General features: G+C 50.1%; 6 protein-coding genes across 6 annotated transcripts; 4 read left to right on the top strand and 2 right to left on the bottom strand.

Annotated features, from left to right (window-relative positions):
- Positions 1 to 1,817: 1,817 nt before the first annotated feature.
- Positions 1,818 to 2,217, top strand: EI90DRAFT_3070031 (uncharacterized protein). The gene has a single exon (XM_039061206.1). The coding sequence runs from the start codon at positions 1,978 to 1,980 to the stop codon at positions 2,140 to 2,142; it is 165 nt and encodes a 54-aa protein (XP_038913047.1). The 5' UTR covers positions 1,818 to 1,977; the 3' UTR covers positions 2,143 to 2,217.
- Positions 2,218 to 5,280: 3,063 nt separating this feature from the next.
- On the top strand, positions 5,281 to 6,297 carry EI90DRAFT_1915477 (uncharacterized protein). The gene is made up of 3 exons (XM_039052331.1): positions 5,281 to 5,448; positions 5,521 to 6,107; positions 6,158 to 6,297. Exons 1-2 carry the CDS (start codon positions 5,387 to 5,389, stop codon positions 5,960 to 5,962), a joined length of 504 nt encoding a protein of 167 aa, XP_038913046.1. The 5' UTR covers positions 5,281 to 5,386; the 3' UTR covers positions 5,963 to 6,107; positions 6,158 to 6,297.
- A 35-nt stretch (positions 6,298 to 6,332) lies between these two features.
- EI90DRAFT_3070022 (uncharacterized protein) lies at positions 6,333 to 7,137 on the bottom strand. Its single transcript, XM_039061205.1, has 5 exons — positions 7,031 to 7,137; positions 6,795 to 6,976; positions 6,539 to 6,745; positions 6,446 to 6,489; positions 6,333 to 6,386 (listed from the first exon to the last, which is right to left on the bottom strand). The coding sequence occupies exons 2-3, from the start codon at positions 6,824 to 6,826 to the stop codon at positions 6,577 to 6,579; spliced, it is 201 nt and encodes a 66-aa protein (XP_038913045.1). The 5' UTR covers positions 6,827 to 6,976; positions 7,031 to 7,137; the 3' UTR covers positions 6,333 to 6,386; positions 6,446 to 6,489; positions 6,539 to 6,576.
- Positions 7,138 to 7,432: 295 nt separating this feature from the next.
- EI90DRAFT_1915239 (uncharacterized protein) lies at positions 7,433 to 9,509 on the bottom strand. Its single transcript, XM_039052330.1, has 12 exons — positions 9,210 to 9,509; positions 8,970 to 9,058; positions 8,839 to 8,915; positions 8,675 to 8,785; positions 8,409 to 8,618; positions 8,300 to 8,348; positions 8,166 to 8,246; positions 8,069 to 8,115; positions 7,970 to 8,014; positions 7,794 to 7,909; positions 7,632 to 7,738; positions 7,433 to 7,578 (listed from the first exon to the last, which is right to left on the bottom strand). The coding sequence occupies exons 2-12, from the start codon at positions 9,049 to 9,051 to the stop codon at positions 7,472 to 7,474; spliced, it is 1,032 nt and encodes a 343-aa protein (XP_038913044.1). The 5' UTR covers positions 9,052 to 9,058; positions 9,210 to 9,509; the 3' UTR covers positions 7,433 to 7,471.
- A 193-nt stretch (positions 9,510 to 9,702) lies between these two features.
- Positions 9,703 to 10,185, top strand: EI90DRAFT_1915742 (uncharacterized protein). Its single transcript, XM_039052332.1, has 2 exons — positions 9,703 to 10,098; positions 10,176 to 10,185. Exon 1 carries the CDS (start codon positions 9,813 to 9,815, stop codon positions 10,023 to 10,025), a length of 213 nt encoding a protein of 70 aa, XP_038913043.1. The 5' UTR covers positions 9,703 to 9,812; the 3' UTR covers positions 10,026 to 10,098; positions 10,176 to 10,185.
- Positions 10,186 to 15,428: 5,243 nt separating this feature from the next.
- EI90DRAFT_2929735 (pseudouridine synthase) lies at positions 15,429 to 17,796 on the top strand (the record flags this gene model as incomplete). The annotated part of the gene is made up of 12 exons (XM_039054995.1): positions 15,429 to 15,623; positions 15,680 to 15,765; positions 15,820 to 15,925; positions 15,988 to 16,069; positions 16,130 to 16,271; positions 16,328 to 16,406; positions 16,468 to 16,531; positions 16,588 to 16,608; positions 16,664 to 16,747; positions 16,910 to 17,136; positions 17,254 to 17,349; positions 17,479 to 17,796. The coding sequence occupies 12 exons, from the start codon at positions 15,429 to 15,431 to the stop codon at positions 17,794 to 17,796; spliced, it is 1,500 nt and encodes a 499-aa protein (XP_038913042.1).
- Positions 17,797 to 17,799: the final 3 nt, after the last annotated feature.

Below are 17,799 nucleotides of genomic sequence, written 5' to 3'. Positions count from 1 at the left end.
TTCATCACGGCAGGCAAGTCAGACTGTTTTTTTATGGCGGTGTGATCGTTGAGCAGTGAGCACCCGACTGGGCCGCTATGACTAACCTGGTAAGGGTTCTTCCACCTCTAACACAGGATGCCGACTTGTCTTCTAGACCGCACGCCCATTGGACGAACACGTCCTTGGGACGCGTCTGACGTGATGGACTCATTGCAATGAGCCGATCCACTCGCTGCAACCCTGGGTCTGGATGAGTTTCGAAGCAAACGCCAAATATGTCCAATGCCCTGACCGACTTTCCAAATGTGGCTGATTGAACTTAGCACAAAATCAAACTTTTTCATCCCGGCTTGCTATAACAACATATTTCTCTATATCTATGGGTGGAAGAGCGACGTTCGAGCATCTATATAGTCTGCATGTTCCTCTTGGGGTTGTCCCTTTCTTGATTCCCAACTTCTCGCCCTCGACATCGTCCCTCATCTCGTCGAAATGGACTACTCGGGTCACTTGGACAATTCTTGTTCACCCCTCGAATCACTCCAAACCCGCTTAGCGCACACTCACAAGATCCCCCCTCCTGGTGGTGTAGATGAGTTCCATAGCCATGTCGACGCTGCTGACATGCACTCCAGTGAGTTGCATTTTCTCCCCGCTTCCGCGCCACATGCTTAAATCGTGGCCGCAGATCTGGTTGGGGCACAGTATCGCCATCCTACACCTTTGGACTACCAATCCCGCCCAACACCTTCCTCGGTTCCTCGTTCAGAGCCACCCTCAAACTTCACCCTTGACTCACACAATGATGCATTCCTTGCGCGTTACCGCCCTGATGGCTTCGCGGCCATACCCGGCGGTGAGATCCAACCTACCTGGGCGCACTATCCACGAACCGAGTCCTATAAGGTGTCGGCAGACCAAACCCCCTATATGTCGAACTCCATTCACTCTAATAACAATCCCTCTATGAACGCCCCCCAATATCCTGACAGTCAACGACTCCCGCCCACCATTGTGCCCCACACAGCTTGGTCTCCATCAGAGCGGGCGTATGACGGTTCTTTGGCGACGCGCAGTAACTTTGACGCCACGGCATTCCCTGGGGCCGTTCCAACTTACAACGGTGTTGCGAGTGTCACCCCAAACATCGATGGCTTCTCGCCAACTGCCTCGCACGATATGGCACCATCTTCGATGGTGTCTCCGACCTCCTACCAACATCATCCTATAGCTAGTCGCGTTCCTTCACTCTCGAGCGCATCAAACGACTGTTTACACCCTGGACAGAGCCCCCTCATCCCTCAGCAGCAATTTCAATCCCATCATCCTTATCCTCATTTGCTACATGACCATCGCGATCATGTAGGAAGCGTTCCTTATGCTGGCATGAGTGCACGGCAGAGTCATACCCAGCCATTACACCCGGGTGGTCATGAACATGCTCAAAACGTTCCGACTGCAGCTGGACACCAAGATAGGCGAAGATCCGGCTATGAAGACACCATGTTTTGGATGATGATGAACTCGCGTTCCCCTGACTTTATCCGAAACAACTCGCAAGCCTTCGCGTCGATATCCTCATCTCATGGCGTCCCTGCGGGACCCCCCTCCCTGACTACAGCCTCAGGTAGCTCAAAGGATTCCAGCCCTATCTCTTCCACATCTCCCTCGCCACCTAGCCATTCATACTCCTCTGGGTCTGGTCTGGTAGATGCCCCGGGGGTGCAATCGTTGAACCCGTCTCTAACGGTTAAACCTGAGTTCACTGGGGCTCAGATCCCATTAGATCCCATAAGGGTTGATTCGATTACGACCTCGGAGCTCCATGCCATGCTGGAAACTCGATCAAGCATCCCAGCGGCGTCGTTGAGAGCGAAAAAGTCAAATTTGGGTGGCACGAGACAATCCAAATCAGGGTCACGTTCGTCAGCGTCCCCAGAGTCGCATGTTTCACCTATTGGCATCACTGCTGCTTCCCTGGCCGTTGCTGCCGCTATGAGAAGTGCACCGGCTACTACCGGTAGGCCCTCACTGGCATGTTTATTTTGTCGGCGGCGGAAGATCGCTTGTCCACCCCCACCGCCGGACTCTGAGGACCTTACGTGCCAGTTAGTATACTCTTTTGTGACGCTGGCGGCAGATGTTCACGATACGTATTAATTCTGACTACATTTACATCACTAGACAATGTCTTACGCGCAACCTTGTTTGCGAGTATCCGACTCACACAAGGCGAGGGTTGCCTAAACACAGGCCGGCGAAGCAGTTTACCTTGGAGGATATTCGTTCCATGGCGCGCGGGCTGCGCGATGATTCCACCACTAATCGTGCGCGGGAGCGTAGGCAAGGGAACAAGGGCCAGAATGGGGCTGAGCATGAGGGATCTCCGGAGGAATCGGCGGCGGAAAATGATTTCCGAACCGAGCGGGGTGGTTCCATCTCTGGGATTCGTAAGAGTCAGAGACAATCGACGATGACTCGCCGCCCACTCCATGATTTCCCAGATGACGAAGAGGACGAAGAGCCAGATCGGTGAATGAAGCCCTAGGTGACAGGAATGGCACACTTTGTTCAATAACTAATTGCCTCTTGATCTTGTTTCTTGATGGCCCCGCTCTCCCTCCACTGATCTTCTGCATGGTAGCACATGCATGAACATCGTTTTGATTGTTGGATTACCCCCCTCCTCCTTTTGGTCATTTGATACGTTATACCTGCTATTTTTTCTTATAATGAGTACCCAGTCCCGCATGTGCGCAGAATACTGTTTCCTGTGATCGGCCATACTTAATCCTGTTTTCTCCCTCGTGAAAGTCCCTAATGTAATGTACAAAGTATCATGCAGCATCAATCACTCATGTCAATCCGGCTATATGGATAAGCCATTGACCCTCATGTAGCCAACCGAAGGGCATCATGCATAGCGAGTTTAGGAGGACTTTGAGACCATAGATTGGCATCAAACGTTTGCTGCGCATTAAGGTTGGATACATGATCATAGCTGTGTAATTCGTCTAGAAAATTATGGAGATAACTCCTATCACGGCGCCCGGCTTCATAGGCCGAGGCATTATGAAGATCGATGGGCATGTGTGCAAGTTTCAAACTCAGTTATTAGTAAGGTGGGCTAAGAGGCGGTCTGGAGAGTACTTCGTGGTGACCGCATTGTAAAACAAGGCACGTGGAATGTCAAGATCGGAATCTTCCGGATCCTTATTTGAGTGACATCTTTGGGGGTTCGGCTCGTTCTTGGCTGTCCGGAAGTTGCCGGAGGAAGGTCCGCCGCGGTCTTCCGCATTCGAGAGAGGTTGATCACTGACCTTACTGTAGAATACTTCTTCAAGAGGTATGGTCACGCACAGTCGGGGAGAACTTACCGCTTCATCGTACCGGTCCGAGGGCATGGGAACTTCCTCATTTCCATCCTTCGCCACTCCCTAGTAACAAGTAAAGCATCTAGTCCAAATTGGCCGGGCTACAACGGATGAGATCACCAAGTTGCCACACGGATCTAAACAATTTGTCCAAAAGAGTCGGATGAAATGTTTCTTCAAAAATTAGTAGCAAAACCTCAAAATGCCCCATAGTGTGAGTGCAGGGCAGGATCCTGGCCCCCCTGAGTTGAGAGTAATCGATCGGAGGCCGGCTCCGGTATCTTCCCAAGCCCTCCTTACCACCTTCAAGCCAGAAAATAAACTGGAACGAGCCAGAGCAGTAGAACGTTAACTCTAGTTGCAATCCGTGAAGAGTGGGCCTTTGTTGAGGCAAAACTTTCATCAACTAACGGGGGGCGCGTGCCGGAAGGGGTGTCCATGATGAGTATTTTTGGGGAATATAATTGGTCCTAACGTTTATTGCAACTCCCAGAGGCGCGTGAGAGGTTTTCTAGCCACAAAATGTGAGCCCGGGCCTCCGAATAAGCAAAGGGTCAACCAGTCTTCCGCGTAACGGTAGATCATGGTAAAATTGGGTTTTCGTCTGCTATTCGGTCGAAAGATGTGTTTTGGATGTATGGATTAGATAGGATGGTTGGCCCGAAGGGAAAGTAGCCATTAATATGCACAATAGACCAATTGGGGAATTTACGGTTAGAGACTTGCGGTGTCAGCAGGATTGAGAGGAACTGTTTTCCGAGAGAAAGCCCATCCTAACTTCCCCATTCCGAAACCATAGGGTGGCGAATATAAGTGCTCCGCCGACAGCATGGCTATAGTCATTGGTCAATAACACATAGTGTCTAGAATCCCAGTGTTCACCCTTAAGCATGTGAGCACCGTCTATCCTAAGAAACTGCGGAAACGGAACACTAACACGTCTTCCGCTGCTTCCGTGGGCCAGATAAGCGGCGCTAAGGGAGTCTAGGCGAGTAACCGGACGCCCAGATTCGCTTCCAAGCATCCAGGGACGCACATTGCTGGAGGTCAGGATAGATTAAATGGCTCGCTTCCATTCCCGAATTGCGACCTGAGTGTACCCTGGGAGGCTTGGTCATATCACGCTCGCGCCGCCGATTGTGCGCAAAGGCTGAACCGTCAAGGGTGTCTGGCGTGGGAAAATGCCAAGAAGCACGTGTCTAGCGCCTGGTTTCCAATTCCAGTAATATCCCGCTGCCACCGCCACCACTTGCGCTGAGGGCATTTCGTCCCACAGGCCGTTTTTGGGCCCTGGAGTAGTCACTGAGTCCACGCATCCTAACTGCCGTAATATGGAGGGGTCGATGTTGCATCCCTGGCATGATGGCTAGCGAATTGTGCTTATGTATTTACAACCTGCGCCAATATTCTCTTCAAAAAGCCGCAAATGGGCGCGGCTCACGGCAGCGACAGCGATTGGGTTCGTAATCGGCGCTGGGTCGCTACTAACCCGGTATAGTTAGATGACCAACCATTTTCCATACCCCAGTGCCTGAAATGATTTCTCCTGGGCAGTGGCTGACCTCAGTGGCCTAGAGCAGATAACAGCGAGCTAACAGCAATTCCAATGCTCCCAAGGTAAACTATAACATTTCAAAGTGGACGATGATCAGACTGACATGTGACGTCATAGGCCTCCGAAGAAGCTCTCCAAGATGCAAGCATGTATGATATATTCATTCTATATACATACAGGCGAATCCAGGTGGGATCCAGACAATGGGTTGTGGCCTAGTCTGCCTTTGATGCCCACTGTGCCTTCTCTTCGAGACGATTGAGACCCTTCGATCTTAGTCCTTGGGATTAACCAGATTCCCTTACTCAGATCAGGGATAAATTATTGTTTTGTCCGGTTGGAGGGGATACCTATACGAGGAGGCGCTTCAACGGCCGCGTTGACGCACCCTGAATGTTCCTAGTATACGAATGTAAGAACTGGACGGTGATTCACCTATTGCAGAAAAGGTCTTTCTGCGAGCGAGAAAAGGAGAATGCGGCAAGCCCCGATAGACAAGAGATCGATAAATAGGGGCCTCCCTAGGGCCTCCCGATGGTGCAGTCTTTGGGTCATGACAAATACTGCAGGACCACTGACTGCCGTTGGTCAACGGTGCATCTTACGTAGCGGTAGCCTCCCTGAACTGCCGGTTCTACATTTGAAATCCGAAGAGACAGGGCTGCTTGATTGTATCGTTCAGATTCGTTCTCACCTCTGGCACATCTTGGAGTTGCTGAGCTCTCGGGCGTGGTTTACTCAGGCGTTTCCACCCCTGAGGGTAACACACCCTCCAGAAGAACTGCGCTGGCTTAATTATACGAAGGAGCATCACCAAGTTCTCTATGTGGATAGGGACCTGATGACCAATCATTCATCTGATCTGAGTATCTATGCATTTGTCTTCGAGCACTCTGGGCCTATCAACAATCCCACCAACAAAAACCAACCAGCTCCAAACATATCCTTGACGGAAATTTGCAGGGCCTCGATCCCATCCCGCTTTGTATCACCTCAATATATCATTAGATCCCACTCCCTTGTCTCTGTACCAGACTCGCGGGTTCGTTAATCACATTGCCGATCTTTACTGCTACTGGTCGACGTATCATGATTATGGAGCACGGCCAGGAGCGGATCAAAGAAAGGGGCGATGTATCCGATGATGGGAGGTACAGGAAGTTGGGGCTGGGGGGCAGAGCTGGGTGGTTATGGTTGTAGGTCCCGTGTCAACCCCACCCAGCGAACTCACCCAATATGAAGGTAGATCCGGTTTGGTTCGTTGCGTGCTGAGCTGATAAGTAAATTAAAGGAATCTTTGGGACTGTGACGGATTGGGTGACATGCACATGCAACTTCACCTCGGTCATCCTAATTAGGAGCGGTCCATCATTTGCGTTGGCTTCCATTGGGCATTGTCAACCGAGGTCACAGTTTGGAACCTTCTGTGCGGATGCTTCTGAAACTTACGGGCTTCTTCTTTCGCATAGCCGGAAGTCAGTATGACTATTCTCTCTGGGTGTTTCTGCCTTACTGAGTGCTTGAGCGGTTTTAGCTGAACATAATCCCACATTAGTCTTCTGTGCCGCCGCTCAACGGGTACGCACCTACATCCACAGTAATGACGCGAGATCACACCTCACGATAGCATGGCTTCAAAGAGGTTCAGCCAATTCTCTGATCTCTTCACTGTACGCCTGTATCGCGGAGATCATCTCCATATACCCGGGTCCGTTTAGTGCACACCTGATTATGTAAGGGGGTGGAAGTGGGGGTATTGCCGACCGTGGCACCTTGGGCTCTGAACAGGCCAACTGCGAGAAGTCGCCTTGTTATAGTCTCCGGGATGCAGAAGGTATGAAAACAACAGAGAGCGTGATATTTTTGACGTATTGAAACATCAGCGTACGGGCAATAGCGTCGACTTCGTCCTCATGGAAATACTAGTCACAGCTCCACTTTGAAACGTGTAACAGAACCTATGGTTCACGTGGGCCGAGGAACTACGGGCCAAACACGGTCTGCGTCTGGCGGCTTGGGCAAGAATGCTCACCCATAAGGCAAGAGGGAGCTGGTGAACAGCAAGGCAAGCAACAAGGCTCAGCTCCTGTGGCGGGATTGACATCGTTTACATCAAAAGGGCCAAGGAACCCGAAGTTAGTCTGCTCAATCTTTCCACCTAGAGATTGAACCTTCAGATGGACGAGAGCGACGAGCTTTCCTGCCAGCCGGGGAAACGCTCTGGACAGACATGGTATGATTGCCGAAGTACTTAGAGCGACATGGTTACGTAAACAATCTGTGCGGCATCGAATGGAACATCAGAAAGTATGAGATAATTGAAATGGATCAACAATGTCTCGGTCCAGTGGACCAGCCCGTGTGTCAGCCTCAGCCACGAATGGCACAATGCCGATATAAGGTGAAGTCGATCCAGGGCCATTTACGCAGGAGGCGCCTGCAAAGCGTAGGAACAATGAGCAGTAGAGCAAGAGAGCGATGACGCAAGAAACGTGGCACCATCCACGTTACAGAGAGATGAAGCAACAGGGGCTGCAGTGCTCTGAGCCCCCAACGTACATCAAGCAGACCCTCGCCCAGCCTCGCTCCACCATGCATGACTGGATGCCTCCGACAAGGACAAGCGTCGATCCGAGTGGTCATGGAGAGCCAGATGAGTGATGAAATCTAAGAGCGAATGCGTTGAGAAGCCGAAATTTATCGTACCCCATGAAACATACCAGCGGCGAGTGGGTCGTCATTCGCCAGTTGAACAGAAAAGGAACCGATTTGAGCTTGCAATTCGTCCGATTCAAGCTCCATATCGGTTCCCATGTTATCCGTAAGCCTTTTCACTGATTAGAATCGTCGCGGAGAGATGAATTTAATCTAAATTTACGCACATCATAGATATCAACAAGGCTAGCTGCCATCTATCATGCTCTTCAGTTTCGAATTCGGTGAGTCCGCTGACCTCCAAGAGCCTAGGATTCTGGGTTCCAGACATCAGGACAATGTTCTGGGCACGAAGACAGACTTATGAGTAGGGATGGAAGTAGCCGGCTGAGGACTGACGCACGCGCGGTGATAGGTTTATATGTTGAAGTCCGGCGGAATGAATGGCCTAAACGATGTAGCTTGTCAGCTACGATAGCAAGAAGCGAGTGTGCAAACGCACGGTAAGTACTCCGATTAACTTGATAATGAGGGCCTTGGTTTTTTGGACTATGAAACGATTGGAAACTGATGAGGGAACAAAATAAAGCGAAGCTGACGCGTATATGGTTTACCGGTCAGCTGTTGCGTCCCATGAGCCATTTGCAAAGTCATGATGCTGCCCTCATCATACAGCCAATCTGGGAGAGTCGCCATTCGTCAGCAGCAAGGACACTCGAAGGAAATGACGTGCAAGTGTAGAAGTAATCTGCTTTGCGCTCCCCAATCTTAAGCAGAACGGGCTGTTAAAACCAAATAAATGTTAATGTACGAGATTTTAGAGAGAACAATTTCATACTGACGTGGACAACTTGCTCACGTAAACGGCGCTCTACCTCTCTTTCGTGTTCCATGTTTGTTCCGAGGGCGTTTGCACTCGCACGGAGCATTGTATTTTGGATAGCGCCGTCAATCGCGGACTTGGTTGTGTAAAAAGAACCATTAGACGTCGGCATGAAATAATTGCACCTGAACCCAAACGGTTTGGATCCTGGAGATGCTTCATGTGTCTCCTGATACGCTGTGTTATTGACACTACTCATGAGAAGGTCAATGTGTCACTCACAACGGTTCGAATGCGAACCAGGAATCGCTTCGGACGATATCCATCCCGATTGATGGTAATCACATTGCGATCCGCTATTGATAACACTTGCACTGGCTCTAGCATCCCTTCACCCTGATTACCAGTGAACACCTAGAAACTGATGAGAGCAAAGCTGATGAACTAACCATTACGCTGCCTGTGGACATAACAAGCTGGAAATGGGGATCGTAAAATTTGACGCGCACGGCGCTGCCCAGGATGTCTAGGTTGTGTATGTTAGGAGTTCCATCATAGGAGGATGGGGGAGATCGGCAACTTCTAGGGGTTTGGCTTGATGACATCCTGATGGGCTCCGTCAAGAAATCAAAAGCGATTAAGGTCAGGAAATATTCAGGCATAGTAGATCTAGAGGAATGGATAACGTAGTAAGGTATGAGAGAATGGGGCAATGATTAGCGTTGAGGAATTTATAGGGGAGTTGGACAATGAAAATCATCAAACTCATGACCCCAGACACCGTTCGGGTCCGCACGTTTTCAGTGAGGCTTGCATGTACCTTGTTTCCACAGGAATCTGGAAAGGAAATGACTTGACAGATCGCGATTCATACAATCTTTTCTTATTGTGTCCCGAAGGAAAAATTCCAGAAAAGCATGCATGAACTTCGGCTATTTTTGGGGAAAGGAAAAGCCGAGCAACTTGGAGCCAAAACGAGAACGCCAAAACCCGGGCTGATGAGAACTGAATGCAACAATATGCAACGTGTCCACGGGCTTCCCCGCTGTGTTTTGCTTGGACACCTGTCAGCCCCAACAAAGGCCATCGACATGCCTGAACCTGTCTCCTTTAAGCCAATTGGCCACCGAGCTGCTCAATCCCCGAGCTTCATAAAGCAAAAATTCATCGGGAAGTTCTTTATATGGAAGATCAACTCCTGAATTGGGACCTTGGCGAGGGCAGCCAATGGAAATCAGAAGAATGGAATCTGTTATTAAAGTCCACCCTCTCATTCAGGGGCAGTGAGACAGCCATCGAGCATGGCCCACAGAGATAGCGTCTGAGTACGTTGGACAACGGATTGCGGCAGGCACAATCCTTAGAAGGCTATACTGTTGTTCTCGGCACATTCTAACCCTCGGAGACACAATGCATAGTCGAAATGAGCTACCCAATATTCGAACGGAGTCCTCGGTGCTTCGCTGGCTGGTTTTTGTGCTTTGCAGCGATAGGGCTTACAGCATGGGCACCTAACTCAAGCACAAAAGGCACAGTTTCCTCAGCATCCGCGCCGATGAGTGGCCTCGACGCCCCGGGTCTATCAGGTGATTCTGTTGAAGGCTTGAGACTGGAAGAATACGGCACCAAAGCTTGAGAGATGCCAAATATCCAGAGGCGCTGGCACACGAGGACCAAAGATGGTTGCGGGAACATCCCTCGTTTCACCCGTAAGTAATGCGCTGCGCCCGGCGATAAACACTGTTCCACGCGTGACTGACAGCATTTCTTGTGTTGTCGAGGCCAGGAAGTGAAGGGTTAGCCGCCCAAGTGTTGCAGCCCAGAATAGGCCAAGCGGCCGCACCTTCCAATTGGCGACACCATTAAGGAGTCCCGAATCTAGCAATTGTCATGTTGTCCCGAATCAAGTCTGTGTGTTGTGTCCCAGAATGTCACCGACAGCGGTTGAAGCACCATTTGCCGGAGATCCAAAGAACGTTCCATATAAACAGCTCGAGATTGCCAACGTTCGTTGCAAGGCTCACTGAAATAGACTCTGAAGATGATGTGGTTAAGTGACGCCTCTATCCATCGTTTCATTGTGAAAAGCCTTGTGGGAGTGGAATGCACCTTTTGCCATGATCCGTCTTGCTCGACCTCGCCGACCCTGCTGACCTCGACGCAGATCATCCACCTCATGATCAATTCATTCGCCTAACGCGCTTGGACCTTGGGAAGGGAAGAAAGAATTATATTCGGCTCCCCCCTTTAGCACAAACAATGTCAATCGAACGAAAACGAATAGCCACATCAGAAAAAACTCACTCTACAAGTTGACCTTTGCGTGCGCCCAAAACCGTGCTATCCCTCAGCCGTACCTTACAAGGACAAGTCCGACCCTGATTCGCCACTTCCCCGGAGCGGTCATCTCGGCATTCCAAACAAGAACGTCCATAACAAGGGTCTGCCAGAACTCTCGCTTGCCAACTCAAACCAGATGACCAGGCTCTTTGGACAGAGGCTCGCCACCAGTTCAATGGACTCGCTCGTTTTTCGCCACTGCAGACTTTTTCATAGTTTCGGGCCTACGATCCGATGCCGGCCGCTGGGCCAGGGCTTCTTGCCCCACTCCCTCCGTATACTCTTCCAGCTGACGACCCTTCTCAGGCAACAAGGCGCACACAAGGGGTGTAAGTTGGTGTTTCGTATGTTGCTGTTCGCGAGGCCCTCGATCACTCTTCTCACTTCACTGGTTTATAACGTAGCTTTGCGAATATCTCTATAATTCGGCTAGTGGTTCCTCGTTCTAGAGCTCCGCACAGTTCCCCCGCTTCCAAGATTCCTTTATTGATCCATTCCTAGACTGTTCCTACCACGTTGCCCCATGCCCGAACCGGGTGACTGGGTAGGCCTCCGTTCTCGTGCGAATCTGAGTAAAGACCAGTCTCAAGGGATTTAAAATCGTATTCAAAAAGAAACCCTTCCCCCGCTCGATTCTCTGGTTCTTGTCATGGTTCTTCTGTGTTTGCATGCAGCCTATCAGCCACTCTTGTACACTTTGTCTGTCATATGGGATCAATCCCTTCTTCATTGTCCTCGGCCGATGCAGCATTTACAGGCAATCGTTACCAGAAGGTGTCCATTGCACTCCGAAGAACCGTATCATCCAAAGGGGGTATCCCCTTTTAATCCTCTGGGACCTCCTAACGCTGATGATAGTTGTTTCTCATCACGGAAGTCCACACATGTTCGGCTGTTCTGCACTGAGTACTCTGGTCCTTCACCACATGTCCAGGATCATATTCGCAGGGTGTTAGCGATTTCACACGTCCATGAAGTCATTTGTGGGAATACTTAGACCATATGCAGGCTTAGTCGATCAGCGAGAAGTAAACTGTTCAAATTTGTGCCCATACATCGGTTCAACATATATCAATAACATTTTATGTTGCAATATTTCCAATTGACTGCTCTGTTTGGTTTCCAGTCTAGCTCACGACATCGATTGACCCGTCCACAACTCCAGAATTACACCCTAGCTCCAGCAACATCCCTGCAAACAATCCTCCCTGGAGGCGCGAGATTCGAAGTCAGAAGGCGAACTTGTGCACTCGTGACGGTTGCTCCTCGGGGTCTCTTCGAACCCAGTCTCTCAGCCCGATAAACAAGCCATTTACTGCAGGTAGGGACGAATTGGCACGGTAGAGAATTCAGCCCAAGGTATTGCTTTGAAGTTATGAGACACGCAAACGATTCATTTACACTGCAGGTATTCTGAGGCCATGTGTACTCATGGCGTGCACATGCAGATTGGGGTGAAATGAGCAATGTCAAAGTCAGCTTTACGTATTGCCACTGCTTTACACGATCATGTAGATAGCTGGGACATGAACCCGGAAGCATGTCGCAAATGAGATCGAAGGCAATATTTGGAGCGCAAGCAGCCGCTGCCCAAAACTCAGGCCAATGCTTGTAAGCGCTGTGACCGTGATATATGAACAGGCAGCAATATCAGCCAGAGGCAGGGTGCTGCAGCCATCAGCTGCGCGAGAAAACCAATGAGACGGCCGCAATGCAATGGTGATCAAGAGACTGACCATTCCAAGTACGCTTCATCAAGTTTTTTTGTAAAACCAGAGGCGTGGGATTGTCAGGGGTGGGGGGAAGAGTGGCACTAGGATCCATCCCCGATTCATACGATCAGTCAGGGGGAAGACAAGGGTGTTGCCCAAGAAGAGGGACTGTGGCGGAATCTTTCAAACGACCCAAGGGGCGCTGAGAGGAAGGAGCGATCGTCTCTGAACTAATGATACGTTTTGGGAATGAACGAGCAACAAGTGATGCATGGAAGTTAGTCAGCAACCTGTTCGAAAGGGGACCCTTAATCGGTAGAACCTACTAGCGGCGCCAAGAGGGAAAACCGTCATGACCATCCACGAACGATCTGCCCTGGGCGAGAAGTCCCAGTATCAACACAAATTCAGCAATCTCTGATACCATCGAATGAGGACCCAGTTTACGAGATATCCTGGTTAAGGGTGACACTGAGTGCGAAAACTCGTTCTCAGAACAAGGTCGGCGATTCCATGACCCAAAGTAACCGTCATCTTCCGGTTGAAGAGAGATGTTGCTTGACAGGTCCATGACACCCAAGCGGAGTTCTGCCGGCGGTGTCCTTAGCCCTCTTCCGATGGCGGAACTGGGATCCTAGGTGATAGAGTCACGCCAAAACCTGATTTACAGTGTAGCTTTAGCCCAAGTTCTAACGAATGCTGCGGAACTAGGAGACACTGAGGATATGGGTGACAGGACAAGGTATCGGGGAATTGCGCATGCGTTTTACACGCGTAGAGGTGTCTTCAGGCAACAACAGCATTTTCTGCGTTTTCGGTTGCGTAAACACATCTGCCGTCCCCCAAAGCTGGGTCTGGTATATAATCAGGTCTGGAAAAAACTATAATTAAATCCGCGGTGCATCGAAAGGGTGCAAAGCAGTGGCACAGCACAAGCCTGAGGAAGCATCATGAAGACTGATTGAAGACCGAAGTAACCAGCGTAGAGAGCTCCCTGTCAATGCCCTTTTGGTCGATGCGGATGAGGCGGAAAAGTCATAAGACATTATTCGGCGGAGCCAAACTGAACGGAATGGATCGAATAACCCCGGGGCATTAGTACTGAACTGGATCAGATCACGATGGAGTCGATGGATTGTTAGCTCGGACCTGTTAATTTTGTCATGTAAACAGTGAAAGTGGGAAAGACGTACACTACTGGGAGACCGTTTCGTACTTAGAATGATGCCACCTTAGCCGAGCTCTTCCGGAGCATAACATCGGTTGAGTCAGTTTCCTTCTGCCACTGCCAGACGTGGTAGACTCACGGTCGGAGGGTGGGGGCTTGCCCAGTTCATGAAGAATTGCGATTTCCCTCTGAGCGGATCCCAGTCCTCCGAGAGGGATACATGGCCTGTCTTCAGGGAGCGGGGCGCGGAACAACCTGTGTCGCACTTTTGACCACATGTGTAAGCCAGCAGAGCACAAGGAATCCTATCGGCAAAGGTGTACAGTGAGGAGAGATGTTTTACTTTGAGAGCATCACATGGGTCCGAAGAATCCTTGGAGATGGACTTACAATTCTGAGTACGAGAATAAGAAATACATAGCTGTGGTTGGCAAACTAGTCTAATGTTTGCTGCTAGGAAGATAATTGTCGCACATCGTGTCGATGGCACTGTCCGTCCTATGTTGACACCCATTGGGTCCTGACATGCTGCAGCTCACATCTTTTGGAAACAAGTTTCCGGCACCAGAGCAGGAGCATCATCAACGCTGCTATTACAGTGCCACATGCTGCCTGGCGGTTCCACAAGGAACGGATAAGTCGGATCAAGTCGAAGGAGCTACACACCTGTGTCATTACCCAAGCTGTAGCCAACTAAGCTCACTTATGGAATGCCTCATCGAAGGACAGTGTTAGATTCCTGAATGCCATTGTCAAATCCGAATGGTCAGAGACCGGGTCGGCAGGCGTGACGGCACCCACGCCACAGTTGAGAATGAAGTACATGGCTGATGAGAACTCTGGTATCTGGGACATGGACTCCGAATTCACTTATGCCAAGAGCTATCGACAACCCGGACCTGGCTTGTGAATGTAGGGCATTCTGGGTTGGGGAACTTACCGAATTGCGTGGTGACGCGGGCCCGTCAAAATGGCTGTACTCTAAAGCCACTGGCGTCACTTATCTTTGAGGCACAATGTCTATCAGGATCGATCTTCTGGTTGCCTGGAATGCACTGCGATAAGGAACGAACCATATAAATTCAACCTGTTATTACGCAGGTGCGTCAGCCTCATTAAACTCGAACTTGAGCATGTACTGCCCCCCGTATCCATCTACCACCCGGGTGAAACAGTCGTAATAGAACCTGTACCGCGAAAAGACTCAAACCGTAGAGTGCGTATAAACGACGGGGCTCAATCATGGGTTCCATCTGGGGTTTTGGTTAGCAACAACCCTGGGCAGCGATTACAGATGAAGTTGGCGCGGGCGACAGGCCTCGCATCTCTACGTCAACTGAGAGTACTCGCTCCAATGCAAACGGCATCTTCCTTACCACTGATGACTTTTGGGCGATTCCACTGCAGTGTCCGCCACATCGTAGTAAGAAAGCCATGTATGTTTAATGTCTCACTGCTATTCGGTATATAAAGCAGATAATCCACGTCACTCAAGTGAATCTAGTCAACGTGCATGTCCCGCCGACTGTCACATCTATACGTGAGATGAAAACACTGCAACAAGAGCAGCATGAACTAACTTGAATGTTTGCATGGCAAGCGCCAGAAGCTTGGCGCATGTCTTGGCCACAACCCTCATCCATGATCATGGCTTCCAACGCGTCCCCCTACACCTGCGCGCGTGTTTTTGGGCCATAAGTGACTTGGAGTGTTTTTAGTACGCTGTCGAACAACTGTCGAATGGACCGCTCCAAGTGGCAGTGAAATACGGAAATTTGCGAGATCGAAAACTGGACATCCTTATACAACAGGGCCAGGAATGACGACACTCACATCTGAGTCCTCAAGGTCGAGCAATTCTTGCCAAGACTCTTCGGTGTTTTGCACGCCAGGTCTTAAAAGGATTCCACCATATTGGTATCCGTACCGGACATTTGCGAAGGAAAGATGGTGGAATCGTGAAATTCTGGAACTCTTCAGCACTGAGTTTAGAGATCGCTCCGTAGAGTACTACGTTCGGTTTTCCTGTTTCAAGAATAATTTCGTAGTCTGACTGGGGAATTTTCCCAGAGATTCGCACTAGAATCTGGAGTTGTCACCATGAATGGCAAGGTGGCTCTACCTGGGACGATCGTGCGCAATGGAGACCGAATAGAGTTTGTTCTTGCTCGCCTCATTTGGAAACACTCACACCCATTTTTTGTGCATAGAAATGTTGTGCATCGCCATGAACCTCCTGTGACCTCGGTACCTATAAAGATCATCCATCGTGACGATGGGGAAGAAATTCTCGTGATAGACAAACCTGGGAGCATTGTACGCAAATTTCCGCACATCGGGCGACCATACGTTTGCAGATATATTCACGGCTATTCTAGCCCATCCATACTACGGGGAGATATAAGAAGAATACCCTCGTTGAAATACTTCAGGCCGACTATGGGATGGGGAGGCTCTTCAGTAAGTGCGTGGTTCGCATAGTCCCGCGGGTGTGTATTCCATGTTGTGATACTTCTGTAGCTGTAAATCGCCTGGATAGGCTGACATCGGGACTGATGATCATTGGATTGACCTCGCGACGGGCAAAATCTCTTTGTGAGGAATTTGCAAAGGGGACCGTCAGGAAGGAGTATATCGCGCGTTGTGTTGGGAAGTTCCCAGAGTATGTGCAGTTCGCCAGACTTTTTTATTACTGATTGCGATACGTCAGGTCGACAGGGAAGAGGTCACTGTGGAACAGCCCCTGATCACCGTTGATCGTCAGATGGGGCTTAATATTGTGCACCCTGAGGGCAAGGTTTGTCTTGGCACTTCCACCGACACTGTACACACCAAAAACTCAGATGCCGTCGTCGCAGTACGCAAAGACCACTTTCAACAGGATGTCTTACGACGAGACTACAGATACCAGTGTTCTTCACTGTAAGAACAATGTCTTGGCGCGAGGCGCATGAATACTGACCCGATCGTTTTTTAAGGTCGACCTTGGACAGGGCGATGTATGGCGTTTCTTGTTCGATCAAATGCGCTTCACCTCTTACTGCGTATTTCTAGCTCATCAAATTCGCGTCCATCTGCAGTATCTTGGCCATCCAATTGCAAACGATCCCATTTACAACAGCACTCGTGCATGGGCGGGTACACTTTCAGTAGCCAGAACGACAGCATGATTGATCTATCATCCTCTCTGATAGGGGCCAAACAACGGCAGGGGAGGAGTGTCCCTAACGCCTTCAACACGACCTGCAGCGGACATATACCATCCTCCACCAGCTCCCCCGATCTCGAGAAAACAGAGAGATCGTCTAAGCTCCTCCCCTTCACCTCTGCCTGATGAGCCTGAGGCTCCGGAGCCTTCGTCCAAGCATGCGTTGCTGCCTCGAGAAGAGGGCACTGACATTGGCATCTCATCGCCCATACTTCTTTCGGACGAGGCAATGACCATTATCCAAAAGCTCCGGAACATGAAGGATGAGAATGATGACTATTCCAGATGGAGAGATGTTGTCTTTCGCGCCAAAGGCGCAGTCAGCCTCCAAGGAGTCCCATTGACTACTCATCCTGATCCCAGTATAGCGAGAGAAAGAGGCCGAGCACTACGACGGAAATTAACTCCCAAGGAGAAGGAACAAAAGAAAGCAGAGGCTTTAGCACCTCGCCCTTTGGAAGTGATCGCACCTCCGCAGCACAGATCCAACCCTCGATTTGATCCAACAGCTCCAGTGGATGACCTTGATACGGTCAAACACATTATCAGTGTTACACCTGTTCAGAAGTTTCGTGATGCTACTCCCTCGGAACCCGTGCGGGCGGATTCCGACACCCTTCTTATCTCCTCTTTAGCGGAGGCATTGCCCGACTTGGCAGAGACAGCAGCCGCGGGTAGCTCTCCAGAGTCGTCGATTACGCATTGCTCCGAATGTTACCTCCCACTGCTTCCAGATCCCAGGCCCGATCAACTTTTCATCTTCTTGCATGCTTGGCGATACACTACAACGGAGTGGTCATTTAATACTGATATGCCGTTCTGGGCTGCCAAAGAGTATCGCTTTACGAGAGCTGCGCCATCTCATCTTAGATGTGGCCCACTTTGTGATACGATACCAGAGTATAATAAAACCCGTCAAGTATGGTGCCCTAACATTATTGTAGAGATCGATGCAAATCGGGGGGGGGGGCGGAGATAGAGT

This window comes from Cantharellus anzutake, assembly GCF_015039405.1.
Source record: "Cantharellus anzutake strain C23 chromosome Unknown EI90scaffold_45, whole genome shotgun sequence".
NCBI lineage: Eukaryota > Fungi > Basidiomycota > Agaricomycetes > Cantharellales > Hydnaceae > Cantharellus > Cantharellus anzutake.
This window is presented reverse-complemented; position numbering and strand designations above follow the sequence as displayed.